Below are 22,843 nucleotides of genomic sequence, written 5' to 3' on the forward strand. Positions count from 1 at the left end.
CCAAATCTACTTAAAACTTTTGAAAGCTTGAAAGCTTTTTCCAGAATTGTGTTAAGTTTATGTTATTGTAGATTATGTAATTTGCAGCCTTCCTCCTCCTCCTCCTCTAGAACCAAATTTTCACGTTAAATCATGAAATCATTACTTTTCAAAGATCTCCAGGTTTCAAAAGCAAATTAACCTCAAAGGTAGATTACCATCTGGGCATAAAAAGCTGTTTTACATTAATCCATAGATGCATAAATTAACTGTCCAGTTCTTTGAATCCCATGTCATCCCATATAAATAAATAAATACATTGCTACTAATAACTCAACTGTCTACTTGAAGATACACAAAAATTAAAGGCCCTCATTCAGAGCATTGTATTCATGACCTCCTTTTTCACCAACAGCAAGCACTCTATCCAATAAAATAGCTCAGGCAAAGAAAAATGGAAGTTTCAGAAGAAGCTGTGAACTTAAAACTATTTTTTAAAATATCTGATTATGAGGATGATGATGGTGGAGAATTTGATTTTAAGCAATCCTGGCACTTTTGTGGTTTACTTCTTATTAAGACTTCAGAGATACAAACCAGTAGCTCAGTAATTGCTTTCTTGAATCTGCCCTTAATAATTACATTTAGTAAAGCTGTATTGAAAATTAGAAAGGCAGAGACTAATGGAAAACTAGATTTTTCACTGAATTAGAAAGCAAGACAATCCATATATTGACAACATTTCAAGTTGAAACAGATCAGGAAAACTGTTTTGGACTGTCCACGCAAAGAGTCAAATACAGGCCTGATGTGCAGTGGCATCTACATTTTATACCAACAGAGAAACTATACAAGATTTCATGTAAATTGCTGTCTTGAAAAGCTGATACAATTCCAATTTGGATGAAGTCATTTAAATCTTTGTGAGGTGGGAATTATTGCAGGATTTTCTGTTTGACATGTCACAAAACAAGAAATTGTGTTAATGAAGAGACTGTGTCTTTAAATTAGAAATGAAAAATTAGATATTCAAAAGCAAGGAAAGAGGCATGGGATAAAGAATTAGAATGCTGTGTATAAATCAATGGAATGCCATTTGAGCATCTTTGTCATCTTGCTAATTAATTCAAAGAATATTGTTTTGTATGCATTGGACATTTATGGGTTTTTTTTAGAGTTATTGATGGGTCCACCTAAGAGTTGAAGAGGTAGTCCTCAAAATGCAGATTTATTTTGTACTATAATAATTCCTTTTCTGGATAAAAATTGTTTCACTTATTAATTTTGTTCTTGAACTTTCATTGATATTTTGGGATGCTTGTGTTGCTTTCCATGATATTCCAACAGTTTGGAAACTATTATGAGGACAATAAAAATTGATATTGTACGTATTTATAGCTACAAAAAAATTAACACTATAGAGTTACAGATGGACATACTATCCATCAGTTTATGGTGGTCTGAAAAATACACACCTCTTTGTATATTTGAATAAGCATTTTGCTACTATGGATTCTGTTTGGAAGACTCTTTTAGAAATTCAGGTTACATGTTTAAATCTTTAATATATGTTTCCCCCCTTCCCTTGTATTGATGTTTCATTAAAAAAAACTTGCACAGAAAAAAACAATGAAGTAATATAAATTAATTACTATTAAGTAAATACTTAGAGTGACAATTTTAAAAATATTTGTCTATGTTGCTTAATTACATTATAAAATCTGTATTTAGTATTGCATAATATATATTATATTCAATAGAGTAGTAATAAAGTTCTGCAAATAAACCTGTAGTCACTCTCCCTTCCCCTCAAAAAAGCTCTTTTGGTTGAATTAGAATGAAATGGGGACAAATATATGTCTTTAGTTTCAGCAGGGCAAATTCCTCAATATGTATCATTTCTTCTTCTTTTTTCTTCCAAAATAGTAGCTAAATTGGAGAACTGCATTTTAGAACATCGGGACTTGAAGTGACTAAATATGTGAGAAACAGAAACAGTAGAGAATGAATATCTAGCTGCTTGAATGACCATTAGAATAGTTGGACAGGTAGGCAAAATGTATCAATATTATCATGTTTCTCATGTGTCTCATATTTCATTGAATCCAACAGTATTTCCTATGTCATGAATTTGTGTTGTATTTGTACCTCATATGAATAAACGGTATAATCCGGATTGTTAAAGAATAGGAAAACTGTGAATAAAAAGCTTTTTAAAACATTATTTCAAATAATGTATACCGCCACCCACCTCACAAGGGCGGGTGCACAGGTTCAGCAGTTAAGATGCTGGACTTGTCAGCTGGAAAGCCCATAGCCCAGGGGTGTCCAAACTTGGCAACTTTAAGACTTGTGGACTTCAAGTCCCAGAATTCTGGGAGTTGAAGTCCACAAGTCTTAAAGTGCCAAGTTTGGACACCTCTGCCATAGCCCATTGTGTCATGAGATGAACTCTATCTTCACCTACCATATTTTTCAGCGTATAAGACACACCTTTCCCCCCCTAAAAGAGCGTGGAAATGTTGGCGCATCTTATACACCGAATGCAGCCATTTTTGCCTCCTGAAGCCCCGCCCCTGCAACCCATTTTTGTGAAAAATCGGCCATTTTTCACCAAAACGGGGGTGGTTTTGCCTTCCCCCACCCCCTAGAAGCAGTCTGCAGGCTTCAGCAGGGCTGGGGGAAGGGAATTTTTTTTTTTGCCTTCCCCCAGCCCTGCTGGATCCTTTAGAGTGCTGCTGGGGGCTGGAAAAGACAAAAACTTTTTTTCTTACTTACCTCTTCAAAATCTTGGTGCATCTTATACACCGGTGCGTCTTATAGTCCGAAAAATATGGTGGTTTCTGAGAGTTCAAAAGCATGCAAATGTACTTTGATAAATATGTACCACTTTGATGGGAAGATAACAGTGCTCTGTGACATCATGCTGGCCACATGACCCAGAAACATCTTCAGACAATGCTGGCTCAATGGCTCTTGAAAGGAGATGAGCACCACACCCTATTGTCGGGTGTGGTGCTCATCTATTAGCAGAGTAAACATCCACAGAGACTCCTTTCCATCTCACAACAATGATTCTAAATGACATACAAACATTAAAGATGTCCTCACACAAGCTGATTTTCTCCTGTTTTAAATGCAGTGCCAGAGGTTTTGTATTTAATGCTTAATTCAAGCTAGAATTACATTGCTACAGTACTGTTATTCAGATCGTTTTTCACATTGTACTTGCCAAATATAAATGATTTTATATGCACCAATGTCCATTTATATACTAGAAGTTTGAAATAACAAAATAATAGAGTTATTATGGCTCAGTTAATGCTCACTCTGCCGAAGAACTTCAATAACTTATGGACTGTTTTAGCAAGGCCTGCCAAGACTTTGGACTAACAATCAGCCTGAAAAAAACACAAGTCATGGGTCAGGATGTGGATTCGCCTCCCTGTATTACAATCTCTGCACAAGAACTGAACGTCGTCCATGACTTTGTGTACCTCAGTGCAACTATCTCCAACACTTTCTCTTTAGATACTGAGCTGAATAAACGCATTGGTAAAGTGGCCACCATATCTTCTAGACTTAAAAGAGTATGGCTTAATAAGAAGCTGACGGAACATGCAAAGATCCAAGTCTATAGAGCCTTCATCCTGAACACACTCTTGTACTGCAGTGAGTCTTGGACCTTTTACATACAGCAGGAGAGAAAGTTGAACACTTTTCATATGCGCTGTCTCCGACGTATTCTTGGCATCACCTGGCATGACAAAGTTCCAAACAGTGCAGTCTTGGAACGTGCGAGAATTTCTAGCATGTATACACTATTGAAACAGTGATGTCTACGCTGGCTTGGGCATGTTGTGAGAATGGCTGATGGTCGTATTCTGAAAGATCTCCTGTATGGAGAATTAGTGCAGGGAAAGCGCCCAAGAGGGAGACCACAGCTGCGATATAAGGATATCTGCAAGAGGGATCCACGGTGCCAATGATATGGCTCAGGGAAATATATACAAGCCATGTGAAAAGTGTGGCTGGGGGTATACAACTTGTATGAATTCAATCATAATTTAAACATAATATATCAAACATGGTTAAATTTAATTCTAGTTAGGGTTTTTGTGGCCTTAGGTATTATGTGATCCAGGGCATTTGGTCAACTTATCATTTGGTGTATTATTTAAACCCAAATAGTGGTCAATTTGGTCACTAGAATGTAGCCAGCGTGAATCTAGCTTGTGGAGTTGTTCAAAACTGTACTATCATTTTCTACTGAAATGGATCCAGTAGTACCAAATTTTTCTTGTTTATAACTTGATAAAAATATAAATTTATTTATTGGATGCCTTCTTCTCTATTGCTGAGTACTTCTACGCTAAGATATTTCAGTATTCACAAACTTAAAAAAAGCAAAGTATATTTCTGTTATATTTGCAGTATGTATTTGTTATGGTACAAAACAGTGGTATCCCTTTTTTTTAAGTAAGTTCAACTTACTTAAAATGGCTTGCTTGCCTCCAATCATTTAGCTACATTTTGCTATGTTTCTTCAGTTTTTATTATATAAAATGTGTTGGGCTAGAGTAGACTGAGCATTGTCTTAAGTGTCCATGAGAAATTTTGGTCTAAAGGGAATTAGTTGTGATGTTAGGCAATGGATACAGGTGGCCAATAAAAATGCAGATTCACTTCATTTGTATTCAGCCAAGATGTAGTAAAGTTGAGTAACGTTCATTTGCAGCGAACTAATTATTTGGTACACTACACCTCTACTGATAACTTTTTTTTGGTTCTTTTTATTTGTCTGAAATACAGATTTGTTTTTGTTTTTTAAAATTTTCAGTATATTTGTACTGTATATGGAACGTAAATATATATTGAAGAATTTCAGCATACTTCATAACTGCACACCTAGTATTTCCCTTCAGTTCTCCCTATTTTGACACTGGAATCCCCATACATAGACATCTTTAATAAAAGCCTATGGTTTTCCCCAGTTTATAGTTCATTCATTTAGCACTGAATCCTAGTTAATGTGATCTTCTTCTTTCCTTGGCCTTAACTCCAAATAAGACCTTAACAATTGAGAATGTTGCTTTATACTATAGTATTGGGAGATAGATTGCTTTCCAAATTTGCTATGGTTTATAGCATATTTATCATAATAGTTTGTGATGCATTTATTATAATGGCTAATCAGATAATGATTTACTATTATGTTTTTAATATTCACTTTAAATGAAGACATCTGTTAATATTTACTGAAATCTATAAAAAAACTTTGCTATGATTTCTCACAAATAATTTTTCAAATAGGACTTTAATTTAATAGGTCTCAGTATTTCTCCATCTTTTGATAGTTATGAGATAAAATGTCCTATTTTAGGCACATTAATCTAAGAAAAGTGTAAGTCTTCACACACTGTCTGTTCTTCATTTATATGAGTTAAATGGGATGGGTAATTGTTTTCCCTGTCAGCTATTGGCTCAATGTAGGAGAAAATTGTTGAGAACTAAATGCACTTTTATTGTGGTGAAAGAGAAAGAACATTCATTTTGACTGCCAAGCAGTTATAAACATAATCTGTTCTATCTGCTTCATTTATGAATTATACCTTTGAAAGGCAGAATGTAATAATTGAAGTTCTATATTCCTTGCTAAAAGAGCCAAATTATATAATGGGTTAAATGTGTGCATACCCATCATCAATCCCCCTTCCCCCAACTTTAAGGTTGCACATTGATGGAGAAGGAAATGAATGTGGTTTGAAAGATAGATTTGTATGTGTTTGTTGTTAATAGATTTTCTTTGCTATGATCTGTATGAAAGTTCTGCCACAAGCTGTGATTTTTTTTCTTGGGAAGAAAAGTTATAAAAAGCAGATTTAAGGAAGAGAAAAAATAGCTTTGGTGCAGTGGGAAAATATTTCACTCCTTCCTAACATACTGCTTAGATTGAAAATAACACAAGAAACATATAAATGATAAAATGGCTTCTTTAAATGTTGGCTTAATGCGTTCTGAGAACTTAACCAAATGTAGTTTATTCTGTAAGAACTTGGTGCATTGTGTGAACCAAATCTCTGTAGTCCCAATTCTCAAGTTATTACTTTAAATGAGGATGCATATTAAATCCATACATTAACATTTTTTGTTCAAAAATTGTAAAATGGAAATGGTTATGGGTCATTAGCTACATGGACAGTGTCTTTTTTCAGATATGATAATGAACATGTAAGGAACAAACCAATTTTCATTTTGGTTCAGAAAATGTATGAATATCATAAATACATAAATAATCATGTCTGATATTTCTTAGTGTGGGATTTCCTTCCACCTCTGGTATTATTCTTAAAGAACTAAATAGAACTTTATAATCCATTGAAATTGCAATAAACTATTTTGTCATTTTGGGAAATAGTTGCTGCAACTTGTACTTCAACAGCAATCCATAATGTTGTATTTATGAAATTGTGTATGTCTTTTCAAGAGTAGAAACATTTTCTTTTGGTACAGATCTTCCAAATATATAATTTCATTTGCAAAGAGTTCAGCACAATGTGACTTGATTACAACTGATTGATCTTATTTTTTCAAGGTCCAGGTAATTGAACATGCTTTGGTTTGATGTTTGCATTTGTCATGTGGCACACTCTAAAACTCTTGAACTATGCAGTTTTCAGTATGACCAGTATTTTAAGAATTTTAAATATCCTAAAGCTAATTTTAATTGTTCTTAGCAAGCATAACACAAATCTGAAGAATTACAATGATAAATTTGCAATAAAGATGTATTGTCTTTTGAAAAACAAATTGTATTGTTGTTGACTGATAATCTGTACAGTTAAGAGAAGCAATGTTCATAAAGCATACTAAACCATAGCTTGTTTTACTGCTGGGTTTTTAAAGAAACCACAATTGACTCAGTTTATACAACATACTAAATTATAATTTATAGTTAACTAATTATGATTACTAGATTCATATAACACATTAAACCAAAGCCAGATAAACTACATTATGTCTGTTTATATATTTTATATGAAGTCTACAAGCTGAATGCAATTAGTTTAGAATTATGAAAAGGGGATTTTGAAAAGTAAAATACCCCAGATACAGAATTTAGTAGCATATGGGTATTTAAGCCAGTATTTCTGGAAAACAATCCCTGACATACGGAAGCTTCAGACCATACATACAATATGGAAATCCAAAATTATCTTCCAACTTTAAAAATGTTCATGAACTTTGACCATTGATCCTGAACTTTAATAAGAGTTTTTCATCCCTATCCTCCCCCAAAAGGTTTATTATCTTCCTTGATTCATATCTATATAAAGAAAACTAGCCCTCCCTAAAATGAGCTTCCATTTACTAGGTGATCACTCAATTCCACCTAGTTATCACTGTACTACATGGATAACTTTATTGTTCCAGTTCACTCATAATTCCTAACTAGTGCTTGTTGAATGTGTTTTATGTCTGGATTCATCAATAATGTTAAATCATAAACCATGATTTACAAATTTGGCTGGATTCATAGAATACACCAAGCTAAAATCAAACCATACTACAGTTTAGTGCAGGGATCAGCAACCTACGATTCTGGAACAGCATGTGGCTCTTTCATCCCTCTGCTATGGTCCCCGTTGCCAGTTGGCACCACAATTTTGAGAGGAGTTTCCGGTTTCGGGGGGAGCAGGACACAACAGGAGAAGACTCTATGGCAAGGGGTGGATTTTCCTGTCAGTTCCACAGTTGATAGGTCTTTTAGTTAGGACAGGTAGAGGAAAAAGGATTCTGCGCTAGGAGGAGACTCTATGGTTGGAAAACTGGACTTCTGGTTGGCTCCAGAATTAAACGGGGGCTTCCTGTTCATGGGGCTAGGACCTTTGTGGCTCTTTGAATGTTTAAGGTTGCTGACCTCTGGTTTAGTGTATTGTATAAACCTAATTTGCTATAGATATGACATGATTTAGAGACAAAATAAAGTTGCAAATTTTCACATAAGCGTGTTTCACCAAAATTCGTTCTTTCAAAAGTGCTTGAAGTATACATAGATGCTTTTTCTATAGTTGTTCCCTATCTCATTATAGAAATTGTGTTAGAAATATTTGTCATGCAGAACAAGGATCAAATCCACAAATGATAGAGGCAATCTTGAGGGAAGTCTTGTCTACTTCCTTGAGACAACAAGCTTGAATACGTTCTAAGTTGCAGGTTATTGGCTGTCAATTTCTCAGTTGGTTTCCATGTCCAAGTAAATGTGATTTTTATCCACAAAATGCCTAGATAATTATAACAGACAAAGTTACATAGTTCTCTTTTTTGGAAAATTTCCTATCTAACATTTTTCCACAAATTCATTTTGGGGGAGGGAGGAAAAAAAAGTATGCTTAACACAGTTTCAGATTTAGAAATCTCCTGAATCTATTATTCACTCTCAATCTATTTTTTTTCCTGAAGGTAAGAATATTTACTGATTGTAAATAGATTGTTTTATTATGCAATTTCCCGATCTTGGTTTCACTAGGTTGTGTTTTCATGAGCATTGTGAGATATTTCTTGTCACCTGCCCTAAAGATTTGACCTAGTGACCTGGAAATCAAGAAAATGTCATCTTAGTGGCTACTAATTAGTGGGTCTACAGAGCTGCTTCATCTGCCCTTTCAACCGTGTATAGACAGTATCCAAAGCTGTCATACTCATCATGCTAAGAAAATAAGTCAGCACCACATTTTTTAAAGTAGTTTAAACACTTAAAAAAAGGTCCAGCTGAGACTAAACAAGAGTATATAGGTTAGGGCAGAAATTAACCTATAATGTAGTGTTCGTATTTATATCTCATGCAGTAAAGATACTAAAAAGTAGAATAGCTTATGGGATACCTATCACTCTATGCTGTGAATGTACTGTGTATACTACATGATCAGAGAAGCACGAATGCTTCTCACTTATTTTGCATTTTTAAAATAAAATTCCATCACTGCATTGCTTGTGGGATAAAATACCCAGTTTCAAAATGCAGATAATGTCTAGGAATAAGAGGAGTGGAGTAAAATAGACTTTTAAAGGCACTAGACGTTTTAATCCTTAGGTGGATTTAAAGAAACACTTGGTTAAAAGGCACCGGAGCGCTCGTTAATCAATGTTGCATCCTGGTATCTCCTGAGTGTCGTGGGGTTTTGAGAGGTAGAAAAGATTGGCTACAGTAATTAAAGCAAAGAAATCGATTACAAAACAAACATATCAGGAAATACATAAAAGTAATCTTTTATTTCCACAGGTCTTTAAGATTGAAGTACTAATGAATGGAAGAAAGCATTTTGTTGAAAAAAGATATAGTGAATTTCATGCTCTCCATAAAAAAGTAAGTATATTGTGCAAATTGTTCAAGTAATACTGTCTGTAGCCCATTTCCATTCACTCCCAAGTAACGACTGCACTTGATTTCTGAATATGATAAGAAAGCTTATACTTTACTTTACTGTCCATTTTTGAAAAATTAAAGGTAAGTAGGTAGGTAGTAGGTAGTTACAAAGAAAGTAAGGCATTCCACTCTCTTCTGATCAAACATGGCGTACTACTCTGTCTATGTGATGGAGGGGGATCGCAGCGCTTCCAAGAAGCATATCTCTGAATAAGCAAAAAATAAAACCCGAGAACATGTTCTAATGAAAACAAACTTTAATATGAAAATAAAAATAAATCTTACTATCTAATTCTTACATTCTGGCAAGAGCAATTGTTGCCCATCTCCTCCGGTAGGCAAACGGAAGATCAGAAGGAAAGTACAAGAATGTGTGACGTATTATGAAACGTGTTATGAGACATGCGCAGTAAATCATTGTCACATAAGAAAAACATTTCTACAGTATAACTCAGAATAGAAGCTCAAGTAGACAAACCAAAATAACGCAGTGACAGTCTATATAACAGCCCACCAGCCCAGATAAAATTCAGTGGGCCCTCAGTCAAAGGTTAAACTTAAGGCTAAACTTAGGCAAAGGACTATTTTTTTGACTTTGTCTTTTTTACCATCTTTCTTTTTGGGGTTAATTCTCTGCTTTCATTACTACTGGATGATCAAAGCCTCAAACAAGGGGCAACAGACATTTAGAAAAGAAAAGAAAATACAAATTTAAGTAAGTGGGAGTTGGTAATTCCCTCTATCCAGTCTTTTTGAAGGAAAATCCAAGTGGCAGAAAAATTATCTATGCCTTTGAATATTACCTATCCACCTTTCTTTTTTCAGAGGGAAAGGCTAGGTGAGGTGAATGTTACTCTCAGGTGCCATGCCACTTTTCCAAACTGTACTGGGTAGAGATATTGATCTCGAGCAAGCCACTTGAAGTTCCTTCCTGTAGCCAACATGACAACCTCAGATTTTTCAGGAATTGCTTTACAAAGTGGGATGTGCAGCAAAACACCGTAGCTTAGGTATACTTCATTTTAATCCCCTGCTCTCTTCTTCAGCATCCACTGCTTTATGCTGACTGATCATAGCCACTTTTTCTAGGCTATATGGAAGTTCTGCCCATCAGGTTTTATTTCTGCTTATCTAATTTGGCTTGCTGCTAATTCACTTTTTTTGAACAGTGTTTAATCTTACCTGAGGGAAAATCCACACTGCCTGCTGGCCCTGATGCAGTGATGACTCACTATCTGATTTCCAAGGACATGTCTATATGCCTTTCCTTATATTACAATGTTCTCTTGCCGCTGACGCAGCTTAAAGTTTTACATACCAAAAGAGGTGTTTTCCCTAATATCTCATAGTCAACATAGTACCCAGCAAATGCAGGCAATGCTGATATGTTTGAATTAGGTGTTTCATACCAGCAGTCTCTTGGCTCCAGTTGTTTTGCAGGTTTCCTGTGGAATTTCCCCCTTTGATCTTGTTTTTATCTGTTCCTCATTTCTCTCTTGGCTGCCAGGAAGAACACAACTGTAATTTCTACAGCTTTTCTTTTTTTATGTTAGTTAGTCAGCTGGTTGACCTCTGTAACATGGACAGCCTTAAATCTTGTCCTTTAGAAAGTTACACATTAAAACAGTTACACTGACTTGGCCTAAGTTGTGAGGTTAAATATACTGTATCTAACTCAATTATTTTAATTTTAATTACTGTCATTATATGATGCTGGATTTGTCCAGCATTTGTAGCATTATGGTTTGAGAAATACATTGCTTATTTACTATCTCATTTAAAGTGCAAATCCAGAAGAATTAAAATCCATGCCAGGAAATTCTAGGTTTTCTCTATGAATCACCAATTTCCATATTTAAAGAGAGCCATAGATTGACTATGCTATGATTGTGCCTCAGTCATGACCTTTTACAAATTCAGATCTGCTTAAGGTTATCAGAACACTGGATCATGTTGGAGCTTTCCACGTGCCTATCAGAAATAGTAGTTGTAGAACAACACCAGATTATGGAAGTCTGGTTTAAATGAGCAACTGTAAATCAGCATCTGTGAATTCCTTCCTGAACAGTAGACTTTTTTCTTTGATATTCAAATCTCATGACTTGAAACATTTGTTGACACAGCTTTTAGTCAGATGACATCTCGTCAAGATGAAAGATGAAATGTAAATTACTCTACTCCTGTGGGCATTACATGTCAAAGTCAAATTTGAATGTCCTTTTGACTTTCAATTTCCACCCCTTCTCACAATTTTTGAACTGATAAAGTACCTGGAGAGTACCACTTTTACTTTTTTCAACTATAGGTAAAATATATTTGTTATCTTTCTTTTTACTTTCTTTTTTATTTTTAATGCAGCCTGTTTTGTATGTTAAATGAGTTGATCATAACCTTTATTGGAATCCTGATAGCTAGGCATTATTCTTACTAATGAGACAAAGAAAGTATAGGTCTCTCATCTACAGTAAAAAAGTAACTTATCCAAGGGCACATAAAAGTCACAACTGTCCAGATATGTCACAATCACCAGATCCCCTACAGATGTTTGTAGAGGAATTGATTTTTTAATTATTATTTATTTATTTGTCAAACATATAACATAACAATATGACAAGTATAGGTATGAACCTAAACAGGAACAAAGGAAGTAAATACAGATAAATGGGGACAGTAAGACAGGGACGCTGCTGCGCTTACGCATGCCCCCTTTACGAACGCCCCCTTTACAGACCTCTTAAGAATGAGGTGTGGTCCAGGGTAGGCAGTTTGAGTTTGAAGCTATGAGGGTTTGAGGCTGTAACAATGGAATCGGGTGGAGCAGGCGTTGACCATTCCGTTGCTGAAGTCGTATTTTCTGCAATCGAGTTTGAAGCGGTTTACCTTGAGTTTGTATCTATGTTTGCCCGTTTATTATTGTGGTTGAAGCTGAAGAAGTCATTGACAGGCAAGATGTTGTAGCAGACAATTTTGTGTACTATGCTTAGATTGGACCGCAGGAGGCTCAGTTCCAGATTGTGCAAGCCCAACATTTCAAGTCTAGTGGCATAGGGAATTATATTGTAACTAGAGGAGTGGAGTATTTTTGCTAATATTCATATCCTGCTTTCCCATTTTAAAACCATAAACTGTGGATAGGAATTGGTTCATATTCACTTAATAATCTGGCTATAAATCAGCCAAAACAAAGCCATAGTTTTGTAGTTGTAGAAAATTCTTTCGTACTTAAGTCAATCACAACTTCACTTTGAGGTGTGCAGTAGGACTACTATATAAGGATTATAAAAAATATGGACAACTACTGGATGGCAATGAAGAATTAACGTTTTTTTTCTTTGCGGCTGTCTTCCAGTTGTCTAAATATTTGTAAGCCAGATCTGATAGTCCTAGCACAGTGATGGCAAACCTTCTGGGCTTAGCATGTCAAAAATTCAGAAAATACCTAGCTTTATTCTGCTGGCTTGTTTGTTTTGTTTGTTTGTTTGTTTTGGATTTATATGCCGCCCTTCTCCCAAAGGGCTCAGAGCGGCATACAACATTAAAAAACACACATCCCAAATTAAATATATATCCAAAAAAACAAATCGAATTTATGGAACAATACATTTAAAAATGAGTTAAAATTAACAGGCCAGGTCGGCTTGCTGGAAAAGCCAACTTTTTAGGGCGCATCGGAAAGACCGGAGGTCAGGGATTATGCGAAGCTCTGGGGGCAGCTCATTCCAGAGGGAAGGTGCTCCCACAGATAAGGCTCTCCCCCTGGGAGTTGCCAGCCGACACTGCCTGGCCGACAGCACCCTGAGGAGGCCAGCTCTGTGGGATCGTACTGGACGGTGGGAGACTACTGGTGGCAGTAGGTGGTCTCGCAGGTACCCTGGGCCTAAGCCATGGAGCGCTTTAAAGGTCATAATTAATACCTTGAATCGCACCCGGAAAACAATCGGCAACCAGTGCAGGCCGCAAGTCACAAACACACACACACACACACACACACAAACAAATGAAACAATTATCTCCCAGTCATCTAGATCTCATAGAACGGTGGCACTTAGTGGCAGTACCAAGGCTGGGCCTAAAGTAGAGGAGGCTTCGACTTCATTCTTCAAGGGCTTCAGCATCTCTGGCCTCAACTTCAGCCCTAGCACCACTGGTGCCACTCAAAAAGCCCACACAGTGTCATTCCCCAAGAATGTGTGATTTTCTTGCAGCCCACTGTTCTCCAGAATCTTCCGCTTGCCTCTTATTTTCAAGTAGTATTCTCTTTCTGTTAACAGGCCCCTGCAACTTATCTACACAAGGCTGCTCTAGGACACACAAGGCCTTTGTTTTTGATGTGGCTTTGGAGAATTGTATTTCAGAGCCTCCACAGCCTCCAAAACTGCATGAAAGCACATCCCATTCCTGCAGGATTTACACGGGCTCCAGGGGCCATGCAAGAACATGGCCCACTTGCTTGAGATCCAGAGGTTGCCCAAGATCACAAGCCATCCACAGCTTCTGAAAATCACACAAGAATGGGGATGTGCTTTTAAGTAATTGTTGCATATTGGTGAATACTGGCATGACACCCAAGATGTTGTAGCATGTTACCGTTGACACATATCATACATTTCCCACCCCTCTGCTTTTAGATCTTGGTGAATAAGCAGATTCCTTGCTTATCCTTCGCTACAAAAATATAAATTTAAATACTACCCAGAAAGTTGGAAAGTAAGAATATATAGCAGGTTCTTTAAAAGTGACTTTCTTTTGTTTTGAGATCAATATTTTGGTCTCCGTAATCTGTAACAATCTTAGCAAATTTTGGAAATGCACACTCTACTTATTGGCTAGTGATTTTGACTATCATTTGAATCTGAAATCTCTGAAATAAACCATATAATAAAATTGTTTGTTTTTTGTTTGCTTTTCTACCTTTATATTCTTGTCAGCTACTTTTTGAATTCTATCAAATTAACAGGAAAAATGAAGGAAAAAGCACAATTGTTTCAATGGAATAATTTCCACTGCCAAAAAGTGAGAGGAATAATAATACATATACTTACACACATTGCTGCCACTCAGCCTGCCTTTCTTGTAATCTCTGAGACTTAATTCATTCAAAAATTATTTTGTTCTGTCTCCTTATTTTTCAGATTTTGAAATTCTTGCCGTAAGATGTCCTCTCAAAACCAAAGCATTTATATTTTCATAGATATTTCATTTGTCTGTATTTGCTGTTTTCTAAATTGCCCATCTGGCGAGGAAAAAAACAACAAATTGCATTTTATCCATATAGTACAGTTTTTAAGGTTTGTTTTTTAAACTTAATGCTCAAGAGTGCATCTAAAATAAGAGTTAAACTCCATTCTTTCGGATTTATTAGAATTGTATATTGGTTAGTTGGTATTTAGCTGACATACCAAAATGTTTTAGTTTCCAACTTAAGAAATTGTCTAGTCTGTTAGCTGTTACAAGTGTTTATTTCAAATTTGCAGTACCAATATCTTTTGTAATTGAATAAGTCCATTTACGGTCATAGAGGTTTTTCATAACAACACTTAGCTTATTGATTTTTTGTCTGCTTTCCCAATTTGTTTATTTCTCTTTTTGTAAGTTTTTATTTTTAAAGAATCTGTTATATTGATCATAGAGTTTATTTCTTTGCTCCTATTTTTTAGCTTAAAAAATTCATAAGAACTCCAGAAATCCCTTCAAAGCATGTGAGGAACTGGGTGCCCAAAGTTTTGGAACAGCGTCGGCAGGGATTAGAATTTTATTTACAGGTAAGCTATTTTTAACAATGAACAGAGAAGAATCTTTTCTCCAAGCAATATCAGAAGTTTGAATGACTCTAGAAGACTCTAGAAAGAGTGCAGAAAAGAGCAACAAAGATGATTAGGAGACTGGAGACTAAAACATATGAAGAACGGTTGCAGGAATTGGGTATGTTTAGCTTAAGAGAAAGAAGGACTAGGGGAGACATGATAGCAGTGTTCCAATATCTCAGGGGTTGCCACAAAGAAGAGGGAGTCAAACTATTCTCCAAAGCATCTGAGGGTAGAACAAGAAGCAATGGGTGGAAACTAATTAAGGAGAGAAGCAACTTAGAACTGAGGAGAAATTTCCTGACAGTTAGAACAATTAATCAGTGGACCAGCTTGCCTCCAGAAGTTGTGAATGCCCCAACACTGGAAGTCTTTAAGAAGATGTTGGATAGCCATCTGTCTGAAACGGTATAGGGTTTCCTGCCTAGGCAGGGGGTTGGACTAGAAGACCTCCAAGGTCCCTTCCAACTCTACTATTGTATTGTATTGTATTGTATTGTATTGTAATATGTACTTTACAGTGATCATTGAAGTCACTTCAATAGCAAATATATTATTTGCTTGTGTCTATCTAAAATATTTATATCTGAGCTTTGTACAACTATATTGTTTTAAAGACAGTTTTAAAGACAGTCCCAATTGCAAAGGACAAAGACATGGTTATAGCAAAGAGAAATACTTGATTTAAATAAATAGCATTGATTCAGTTAATATCATTGTTCTACATTTATTTAATACTCTTTATCCACTGTAACATTAAAATTAAAATGTTCTGTTTAACATGTACACAAACTGGATGTGCTAAGAGAAATATTACCGAAGGAAAGCTGTATTCTAGTTCATCTTTCTTGCTGCTTTCTGTTCTTGGATGGTAGTTATCTCTAGAGTTTCCCTGATTTTTACAATTTCAGTTTGCTTGTATTCTAAAAACTTGGACAGAGCATCTAAAGGGTACAAGAACTTCTTTGCAGTCATGTAGTAAACAATGAAAAGTCATTAGTATCTAGAAAAGCAAATGACATGTATATCATGTTATGTGCATGTGTCTAATGTTCTTGTGTTGAATGTCATTTATGAAGGGACATTAAGATATGTAATTTGCCAGTCTGACATCATTGTGGTCTACTCCAGGTATATGGAATGGAGGAAAGAATCAGCTAGTCCATTTCTGATGTCTTATTTTTATTCATGAGGTCCAAAAGTAAATGTTTCAGCAACACAATATTTTAAAGAATTATTTTAAAGGTCCTTGAGGTCTACCTCTTTATTTGTTTGTTTTTGTACTTTATGTGAAGGTGCTTGCTTTTGGGGGGAAAAGATGTCTTAGATACTTGCCATGCTCTTAAAATTCTTCACTAAAGCCTTTTCGGTGAAAGGTGCTTTGATATAAACTGTTTGAAAATGTGGCCCTGTATTAACCTTTACTTTTAGCCTGTCATGTAAGACAATGTACTGTAGCTTCCATTGAGTTTTTATAAAATAAGCTAGAGCCCTTCAGTGTTCTGTTTATGCCTAACCCACTGAAAGCATTCATTGTTAAGCTAATTATAAACATTTTTAAATAAAATCTAAAAATGAATGTATTATACTTATAAATTTAATTAGGGTATCTGTTTTTATTGGTTTTCAGAACTTTATTTGCATTGAATACGAACCACAATTTTCTTTTGGAAAAAACTTTATTAGAGTTGAATATTTCCAGGACTGAAAGAAAAAATCTCCCCCTTCTCCCTACTACTTTATCTCCCTAAAATTTCTTTGATAATCAGGGTAACCTTGTGGGACAGTGGAAGAAATAGTGGTAGATCTTGCAAGTTGAAAAAGAAATGTGTGAAAATGGTCCTTTCTATTAGTGAAAGTGTTATGAGAGAAAAATCTGTTCAAGTTATAGATCGTACTGCAATTAAAAGGAAATACTTGATGCAGCCCAGCAAGAATTAATATAATGTCAGATTTTTTTATGATAGTGAATCCATGTAATAATTTTAAAATAGGAGTCTGATTTTCCTCTCCTAATGCTTTGAATTCGGTACTGAAAGGTATTTTTGAGTAGGAAAAAGCTAACCATTTTAGTCATGATACAGTACAATTCTTTCAAAAGGTTGAAAAAAAACATTTTGACTGTAACACAGTTACAAAGTAATTATACAACTGAAAATGTAAACAAAATGGATGGAATGTTTAAACTATAAACATGTTTATATGTTTACATGTACATAGTAAAAAGTATGTTTTTATTACATCATACAAGAGTTTGGATACTAGGAGAGATAATGTTTATAGCACAAAATAATAACAATAGCTATAGATTTGTTTTTAAATTGTATTTAGATTCTCGCAACATAATAGATACTAACAAAATTCAGTTAGCAAAAACATCTCACAATTATTATTTTCTGTCCTTAGCAAAATAATTGGCAGTTAGCAAAAAAAAAAATATGTTCTAAAAGTTATTTGCTTGAATAAAAAAATTGTTTTTGATTAGCTTTTAGAAAATGGCTTTCCAAGAGCAATTCTGTGTTCCAGGTCAACAGTATAAAAAGAAAGTTTACTAGATTTAATTGAGACGGTGACAAATATTAATTGTCTACTGGCTGGAATATCATTTTGAAATCCTGTTCCTTGCTGAAAGGATTTGATTTTCAAATACATATGGAAACCAGAATATTGAGGTTTAAACCTATCATATTTTAGGAGAACATATTTCATTATCCTTTTCATAGGTACAAGAAGACTATAGTGGGCGGAAAGAGAAATAAATTAAAGACAAATTGATTCTTCCACCATCCTCCCAATCTTAACAACACAGTTGGTAAAAGCAAAACTTAAAATACAGTGAAGAGTAGTCTGTTGGCATCAGAATGGTGCATATTGGCTATACGTTGCAGATTCATATCTTAGAAAGCTACTAGGTTAGCTTTCTAGTTTAGCACTGTTTTGGATAAATACGAAAATTCACAATACCCATCTTTTCACATGTTCAAAATTTATTCAAGAATTTGCTTATTCCTGGAGGGGGAAAAATTCCATCAGTCATAGTCAGTGCTTCAAGGATCTGAAGAAAGCTTTTATCCGAATCCTGTTTAGACTGATTTACCTAAATAAAATGAGCTATTCGGAAATTACTTTCCTCAGTTTAAGAGGAGTTGTTGTAATTCATTCATAGACACCTCATTTCTATGATTTCCAATGTTTTTGCATAGTTATTAATACATATATTTTCTAACTTAATGAAATTCCATATATATGTATGTGTGTGTGTGTGTGTGTGTGTTTGTGTGTTTGTGTTACAACCCCTGGTATGCCCAAATATGGGAGGGAACTCACTACTCCCTCTTTCTGTCATTCAGCTCATCACAGAAAACAATCCAGACAGAAACCCATATTTTTATTTTTAATGTTGCCCTTTTATATTTGTGTTGTATTTGTGCTGATAAATAAATAAAGGGAGACTAGTATGGATCCATTTCAAGCTATTTAGCTCTCATCAGCTAGCTCTCATCCATACTTTGGGACTCATCCATACTAGTCTCCCTTTATTTATTTATCAGCACAAATACAACAATATATATATATATATATATATATATATATATATATATATATATATATATATATATATATATATATATATATATATATATATATATATATATATATATATATATACGAATTTATATTATATTATATAAAATTATGTTTTTAAGAATTTCATTAAGTTAGAAAATATATGTATTAATATATATATATATATATAATTATCTGGAAATATATATATATATATATAATTATCTGGAAATGGGCTTTCTGATGGTGTAAACTATAGAAATTTACTTGGAATATATGCAAATATATTTCACTCCAGTTTTATCTTGTTTTTAAGAAAGCCACTGAAGACTTCTATTAATCACACAGAAAACTTAGCAGAAATTATTCAGTGTCCTTGTCCCTGTGAAACCCTGATTAGTTTTAAAAGATCACTTTTGAGTTGTGTTTATACAGATTTCTGGAAAGAGCAGTATGATAAGTTGAAGAACCAAAATGTTCTTTATCCTCATTAAAGATTGTGAGGAGTGTGTTAAATAATATTAATGGCTAGGATTGTCAGTAGTTAACAGTACTTTCCTAGTACAAGTGATTTTATTGATCAATGCAGACTCAGTGTAGCAGGGCAGATTATTTTACTGATTTTATTGAAACCTTAACTAACTTTGTTAGTGCACCACATATCTTTAAATGGATCTAGATGATGATGAAGATTAAGAAAAGCAGAAGACCATCCATCTTTTTTTGATCTGTTAATAACTTAAATCCATCATTGTTGGTAAGAGCTGTTTTAAGATTCTGTGGAGTGTCTGTCTCTCTGTGTGTGTATAAATCTCTCACGAAGGATATATAACACATCAACACAGCTTTATTAAGTATTTATTTTAACTAACTGGTAATATATAACAATGTTTTTTTCAATAGGAGAAACAGTAAATTCTGCTAATAATAAAAAATATCAATAATTTTTCACTTAACTCTGAGCAGAATTCTTGCAGAATCAAACTCAAATCTTTATTTGTTTTAATTTTTTTAAACAGTCTTTAAAAACAACATGCAGATCACAAGCTGCCTAGGGCAGTGGTCGGCAAGCCGCGGCTCGCAAGCCACAAGCGGCTCTTTACACATTTTAATGCGGCTCTTCTGTGTGCCGGATTATTATCCTCCCTAATCATTGTGGATCGAAAAGAAAAAAGGGAAAGGGGCGCTTGTTTTGAAGCGCCCGCTCCCCTCCCTCCTCTCGGGCACTTCAAAACAAGCGCCCCTTTCCCTTTTTTCTTTTCGACCCACAATGATTAGGGAGGATCCTGAAGTCGGGCGGGAGGAAAGCGAGGTCTGACTGGGTGGGCAGCGAAACTCCAGGGCTCTCTGTTCTAATTCCCCATGAAAACTGTTGCCTCTGAAGCGTTTGCTCTACTGTTTGAACCTTTAAGCGTCCCTTTCCCTTTTTTCTTTTCAACCCACAATGATTAGGGAGGATCCTGAAGTCGGGCGGGGACGAGAAGTGAGGAGGCTCCGTTTCTTTTTCTGCCTCCTCACTTCTCGTCCCCGCCCGACTTCAGGATCCTCCCTAATCATTGTGGGTTGAAAAGAAAAAAGGGAAAGGGACGCTTAAAGATTCAAACAGTAGAGCAAACGCTTCAGAGGCAACAGTTTTCACGGGGAATTAGAACAGAGAGCCCTGGAGTTTCGCTGCCCACCTGGTCAGACCTCGCTTTCCTCGCATGATTGGCTAATTTGCTACTGCCCGGCTCCCCGGTTAGATTTTTGCTGGGAGGGGGCGGGGGGGAAGCTCCTTGGCCTCCGTCTCTTTTTCTCCCTCCTCGCTTCTTGGGGTTCCACCAATGGGGGAGCAAGGCCCAGCACCAGGCTTTGGGCTAACACAGGGGTCTGCAAAGTTGGCTGTTTTAAGACTGGTGGACTTCAATTCTCAGAATTCTGGGAGTTGAAGTCCACCAGTCTTAAGAGCCAATTTTGCAGATCCCTGGGCTAATATGATTGATGCCCTTGGTGGACTTCAATTCTCAGAATTCTGGGAGTTGAAGTCCACAAGTCTTCAAGCTGTCAGGTTTGAAGACCCCTGGGGTTTTTTTCTAAAGGGTTAGGGGTGCAAGGATCTTGTAACTTGACAGCTTTAAGACTTGCGTGCTTCAAATGCCAGAGTTTATTGAAACTAAAAACAGTGTACCATCCTATGTATTTTCGGTTTTAAAAATGTGGCTCTCAAAATAAATTTCAATCGTGGTTTTGGCGAGATTTGGCTCAGTTGAAAAAAAAGGTTGCCCACCACTGGCCTAGGGTATTAAAGATTAAATAGTGGACTTGGCAGCAAAGATGGAGTGCTTCTGAGCTGTGGCTGAAGGGACTACAAAATGAAGGATACTTGAAAATGAGTTAATGAACTACTTTTGCCTTAGACTTAGCATAGTTGGAAGGTTTTTTTTAATGTTTGGGAATAAACTCGCCCTATGTTGGAAGTAAATAAGTCTCTTGCCACCAATCTATGCTTTAGGGATAGATACAGTCAATTAGCAACCAATTCTCAATACATTCACATTTTGACCATTGCCTATAAGTGGGCAAGAGTGGAAATATTGCAATGTGTTGTGGACACAAACTCTACTGGAAATGCATGTTTCGTCATTTTGTTGAATTTGTTTTACTTTCTTTGCTGCTAGTACAGGCAACTCGCCTTCAGTCTTTTGTATCGTTTAAAGAAAGATTCTTCAGACAGAGGGAGTTTATTGTTTTCTCTATAAATCTTTTCTCCACAAAGTTGGAGAACTCTGTTCTAAGACTGTGCTAAACTTTTACTCCCACTTCCCACTCCCTTTCCCACTTTTAAAAATTATGTAGCACCCCAAAAGAGTGCTTCTGCTTGTATTGATTGCATTTATTCTTATGTTCAATCATGTCTGATTCTCAGAGACTGCCTAGACAAGTCCCTGCAGTTTCTTGGCAAGGTTTTTCAGAAATGGTTTGTCATTGTCTCAGTCCTAGGCTGAGAGAAAATGACTGGCCCACGGTCACCCAGCTGTTTTGTGCCCAAGATGGAACCTGTCTCCTGGTTTCTAGCCTAATGCCTTAACCACTACACCAACTGGCGCTCATTGGTAATTACCATGTTAAAAATTAAAATTAATATATTCATAGAATATTTATTTGTTGAACCATGTAAAAATAATTATTTTTACCCATCAAAAATTAATATTAAAAATGAAAATGAAAATACTTTTCATGAAAAAAATCCTTCATTTTTTTTAGCAAAATTAATATTTGAGAAAAGCTATAACATTTTCACTAAAAAATATGATGCCTTCAATATTTGGAGCTTTGCTGGTGCAGTGATTAGAATGTAGTATTGCAGGCTAACTTTTCTCACTACCAGGATTTTGATTGAGCCTGTCAGAACTCTGACAACAGGCTCAATATTGACTCAGTCTTCCATCCTTCCAAGATCAGTAAAATGAGGATCTAGATTGTTGGAGGCAATATGCTGACTTTGTAAACCACTTAGAGAGTGTTGTAAAGCACAATGAAGCGGTATATAAGTAAGTGGCATTGCTATTTGGTACACAATTTTGATTTCATAGATCCTGTCTAGGATATTGTCAGTGAAATAAATGATCTGAGATCCCCAAAATAGGAATAAAGTGGTATTTTCTGTGTCTCACTCAGAAGAGGTTGCAAACTAGATTATTTACAATAATATATGAAAAACTTATATTTCAAAATAATATTGTATGTCATTTTATTCTATTTGATAAGAAGTGAAATCCTTGCTTTGTTGCTCTCTTTGTTCTGTAGTCAACACATGAAGTTTTCTAATTCTGTTATCTGACGTAACTATTGAATGCTCAGAGTTGTAATCAACTTACAGAGCCTTCATCTTGTTATAAAAATTAGATAAGCAGGAGCAAATTTCACTTGTTAGACTTCACACTACATTAGCCAAGAAATATAGAATAATTATTTTAAAAGGCGGATACAATCTGTATGTATTGAGAAAAAAATCACTCATCCAGTTTGTCTTTCTTAAATGTCATCTATGTTATCAATGCTAAATTATACGAAAGTCTTCAACATT

The 22,843-nt window shown here is 35.4% G+C and overlaps 1 protein-coding gene across 2 annotated transcripts in view; it reads left to right on the plus strand.

Moving 5' to 3' along the window:
* Nucleotides 1-22,843, plus strand: part of SNX24 (sorting nexin 24) — an 83,897-nt gene that overhangs the window by 35,525 nt on the left and 25,529 nt on the right. For both annotated transcript variants that reach the window (XM_081943553.1, XM_081943552.1), the window contains exons 2-3: nt 9,263-9,346; nt 15,064-15,168. In XM_081943553.1, coding sequence (XP_081799679.1) covers nt 9,263-9,346; nt 15,064-15,168 — 189 coding nt within the window. The remainder of the gene's footprint in view (nt 1-9,262; nt 9,347-15,063; nt 15,169-22,843) is intronic.

The sequence above is a fragment of the Natrix helvetica genome, assembly GCF_964273705.1.
Source record: "Natrix helvetica genome assembly, chromosome: 2".
Classification (NCBI taxonomy): Eukaryota; Metazoa; Chordata; class Lepidosauria; order Squamata; family Natricidae; genus Natrix; species Natrix helvetica.